The sequence below is a fragment of the Chrysochloris asiatica genome, unplaced genomic scaffold, assembly GCF_000296735.1.
Source record: "Chrysochloris asiatica unplaced genomic scaffold, ChrAsi1.0 scaffold00972, whole genome shotgun sequence".
Classification (NCBI taxonomy): Eukaryota; Metazoa; Chordata; class Mammalia; order Afrosoricida; family Chrysochloridae; genus Chrysochloris; species Chrysochloris asiatica.
Genome location: NW_006409490.1, coordinates 47468 through 51922, shown reverse-complemented (window position 1 = coordinate 51922; position 4455 = coordinate 47468). Strand labels below are relative to the sequence as shown.

At 38.3% G+C, this 4455-nt stretch overlaps 1 protein-coding gene across 1 annotated transcript; it reads right to left on the bottom strand.

Annotated features, from left to right (window-relative positions):
• Positions 1–3212: 3212 nt before the first annotated feature.
• LOC102825993 (olfactory receptor 7G2-like) lies at positions 3213–4166 on the bottom strand. The gene has a single exon (XM_006878012.1). The coding sequence runs from the start codon at positions 4143–4145 to the stop codon at positions 3213–3215; it is 933 nt and encodes a 310-aa protein (XP_006878074.1). The 5' UTR covers positions 4146–4166.
• Positions 4167–4455: the final 289 nt, after the last annotated feature.

Genomic DNA, 4455 nt, shown 5'->3' with positions numbered 1-4455 from the left:
CTGAAAGCAGAGAATATCAGAAAGATGTTTACCTGTGCTTTATTTACTACGCAAAGGCTTTTGATTGTGTCTATCATAACAAGCTATGGTCAACACTGCAAAGTATAAGTATTATGGAACACTTAATTGTGCTCAGGAGGAATATCTACCAGGACGAAGAGGCAGTTGTTTGAACAGGGCATGGGAACAATGAATGGTTTAAAATTAAGAAAGGTGTGCAACAAGGTTTTATTCTTTCACTATGCTTATTCGACCTGTATGCTGAGCAAATCACCCAAGAAGCAAGGTTATATGAAGAAAAGCATGGCATCAGGATTGGAGGAAGACTCATTAACAACTTGCAATATGCAGATTACAACCTTGCTTGCTGAAAGTGAAAAGGACTTGAAACATATACTGATGAAGATCAAAGAGCACAGCCTTCAGTATGGATTGCATCTCAATGGAAAGGAAACAAAAATCCACACCAGTGAACCAATAAACAACCTTCTTATCAACAGAGAAAAGATTCAGGTTGTGAAGGACTTCTTTCTTTTTGGATCAACTATCAATACTCATGGAAACAGAAGTCAAGAAATCAAACAATGCATTGCATTAGGCAAATCAGCTTCACAAGACCTTTTTAAAGTATTGAAGAGCAAGATGTCAACTTGGAGGGTTAAAGTGCACCTTACTCAAGCCATGGTATTTTCAATAACCTCATATGCATGCGAAAGCTGGACAGTGAATAAGGAAGACCGTAGAAGATTTGTTGCTTTTGAGTTATGGTGTTGGAGGAAAATATTGAAAGTGCCATGGGCTGCCAAAATATCCAATAGATCTCTTTTGCAGGAAGCACAGCCAGAGTGCTCCTTGGAGGCCAAATTTAATCTCTCATACTTCAGACATAGTTTCAGGAGGTAACAGTCACTGGAGAAGGATATCATGTTTGGTAAAGTGGATGGTCAGAGAAAAAGAGGAAGATCCCCAATGAGATGGATTTTTAAAGCAGCAGCATCGATGGAATCCAGCGTGGCAACAGAATTTAGGTTGGCCCAGGATCAGGCAGTTTTTAGTTATGCTGTGCATATGGTTGCTATGAGTTGATATCGACTCAATGGAACCTAACAACAACAACATCGTATGCATGTGAAAACTGGACAGTTCAATAAGGAAGATCATAGAAGAATTGACACTTTTCAGTTATTGTGTTGGATGAAAATATTGAAAGTACCATGGGTTGCTAAAAGAAACAGATCTGTGTTGGAAGAAGAGCAACCAGAGTGCTCCTTGGAGGCCAGGATGGCTAGACTCCATCTCTCATACTTCGGACATATTTCCAGGAGGGACCAGTTGCTGGAGAAAGATATCATGTTTGGTATGGTGAAGGGTCAGAGAAAAAAAGAAAGATCCCCAATGAGATGAATTGGCAAAGTGGCAGCATCAATGGGCTCAAACACGGCAATAATTGTGAAATTGTCCCTGGATCGGGCAGTGTTTCGTTCTGTTGTACATAGAGTCTCTTTGAGTTGGTACCTATATGGTGGTTCCTAACAACAACTGCAAAACATCCCTTGTGTGGTGCTGTAGGAGAAGCACTGGACTACCTCAGTAATCTACACTGGGAGGTCTGTATTTCAAACTCACCAGGTGCTACTTAGAAACCCTATACAGCATCGATATGAGTCAGAACCAGCTCTATATTACTTAACAACAAGCAAGAAACTCTGAGTTATTTCTACCAGCAGACATGTATGAGAATATTCCAACAACTTATTCACAATAGCAGAATAACAACTACTAAAAGTTCCATCAATATCAAAAAGAATAACAGTCTAAAAATGTACAGCATTGAAAATTAACAAAAAAATTGGTCCTAATCCCAAAACAATATTTAAACAAAAATGCACACAAAGGAGAAAAGCAATCAAGAGACCATTTTTCCCATCAATCATAAAATGCAAATAAGTTCATAGAGAGCTATATTTAATAAATTATATAGTGTTACAACCATGGGTAATTAAAATATTTGGGTGAATCTCATGAAAATGCCAGTGTTCTCAATCAAAAATGACCAAATAATGGCTATTTCATACAATTCAACCTAAGAGAAGGATATCAAAGATAATGGTAAATACAGAATTCAGGATCAATACAGAATTCGACAAAAACACAAACAACACAATCAAAACATAGACATATGAGTTTAATAGATATTTCACCATAAAGGATATACAAATAGCCAAGAATACAGGAAAAGATGTTTAACAACATTAACCATTAAAAAAATGAAAATGAAAACCACAATAAGGTATCAATTCACTCCCACTAAAATGGCTATTAAAAAAAAAAGAAGAAGAAAATGAAAGTAACAGTTGCTGGTGAGTATGTGGAGAAATTGGAACTTCCATCTGTTATTAAGGTAATTATAAAATGATATAGCAGTTGTGGAAACAGATGGCAACTCCAGTAGTTGAATAAAGCATTGGACCACAAGGTCAGTTTGAACCACTAGATTGGCAGTCAAAACTCATCAGGCACTCCTTGGAAACTCTGTACAGGATTGCTATGAGTCAGAATTGACCCAATGGCACTTATAAACAAAAAAAATAGTAGTTCAGTACTAATGTGGCACTATAGGGTGAGCATTAGAATGCTAACTTCATGGTCGTTGGTTTAGACCCACCAGCCATTCCTTGGGAATCCTATACAGAATTACTATGAGTCAGAACAGACTTGATGAACTTATCAACAACAACACCAACAAATTTGAACATCAGATTATCGTATTGCACAGGAATGCAAACCCTAGGTCTCTATGGGGCAGAAATACAAATAGAAGCTTGTATAACAATATTCTTTGTAGAACTATTCATTATACTCAAAGGAGGGTAGTATTTTGAATTAAGTCCAGTGAACTCTTTTTAAACATTTGACCTTCAAAACTTTAAGTCAAGATATGTTTGCTGTTTCCAGCCACTAACTCTATAATTTGTAATTTGTTACAGCAGCAAGAGGAAACCAATTCAGGGTATAGGTCCAAATTCAGGTGGATGATGAAGGGATCTTCTGGATGAAAGATTGGAAATGTAATCTATACATTACAAACATACTAAAGAAAGGTGGTCATTTTTCAGTGTCTGGATATAGTGTCTGGAAATGACTCATGTGATGTGTACAATTCCACTTTCGAATATCCTGGAGTCCCAAGCCACCCAAAGATGATACAATCACTAAAATAATGGAGTCCTACCAACCACTTTCCTCAAGGCTTCCTTAATGTCCTTGTTCCTCAGGCTGTATATAAATGGGTTGATCATTTGGAGAACCACAGTGTACATCACTGAGGCTACGACTGTCTTCATGGATGAGTTTGTAAATGCAGAACTGAAATAAATACCAAAGCCTGTTCCATAGAATAAGGCAACAACTGAGAGGTGAGACCCACAGGTAGAAAAAGCCTTATACTTGCCAATTGCTGATGACATTCTTAAAACAGAGGAGACAATTTTAATATAAGAGAATATGATTCCTGAGAGGGAAACACCACCACAAACAGCAACCACAAAATACACTAGGATGTAATTGATGAGAGTATCAGAACAGGCAAGGTTGAGAATCTGGGCAAGATCACAGAAGAAGTGATGAATTTCCAGATCTGTGCAAAAGGACAGGCGCAACACCATCAGGCTGTGGAGCAGAGCATTCACAATGCTAATTAACAAGGAGAGTAGGGAGAGCAAGCCACAGAGGTGGGGATTCATGATGATACTGTATCTCAGTGGATGGCAAATGGCCACATAACGGTCAAAGGCCATTATAGCAAGGAGAAAATTTTCCAAAACAACAAAAATAATGACAAAGCAGGTCTGGGTGAGGCATCCTGTGTAAGTGATGCTCTTATTCTGTGCTTGGAGGTTCAACAGCATCTTTGGAATTGCGGTTGTGCTGAGGCCAATGTCAGTGAAGGAGAGATTGGAAAGAAAGAAATACATGGCGGTGTGGAGGTGAGAGTCAGAGCTGACAGCCAGGATAATGAGGTTTCCCAAGAAGGTGACCAGATATATGAACAGAAACAGGCCAAACAAGAGGGACTGCAGTTCTGGATCATCTGTCAGTCCCAGAAAAAGAAATTCTGAAACAACTGTTTGGTTTCTGGATTCCATATGGTTGGTGAACCTGATGGGAAAAATGGGCTGACAGATAGTCAAATGTGTAAGTCCTGAACACCCAGCATCTAGTTAGCAATGGAAGACTTGGGGCCCCCTTCAGACTAATTGATGATACACTACAAAATGAGGAGTAGCAATTTATGTTTCAACAAGGCTTCTAAGTAATTCTCATGTATGTGGAAGTTTGAAACTAACTGCTTCAGAAAATCTGCTTGTATCTACATTATGAACCTAAGTAAATATTCAAGCCTTTTCCTTCACTTATACTTTCAGTTCATTCATCTTCTATCTATTCTTCTCCTCC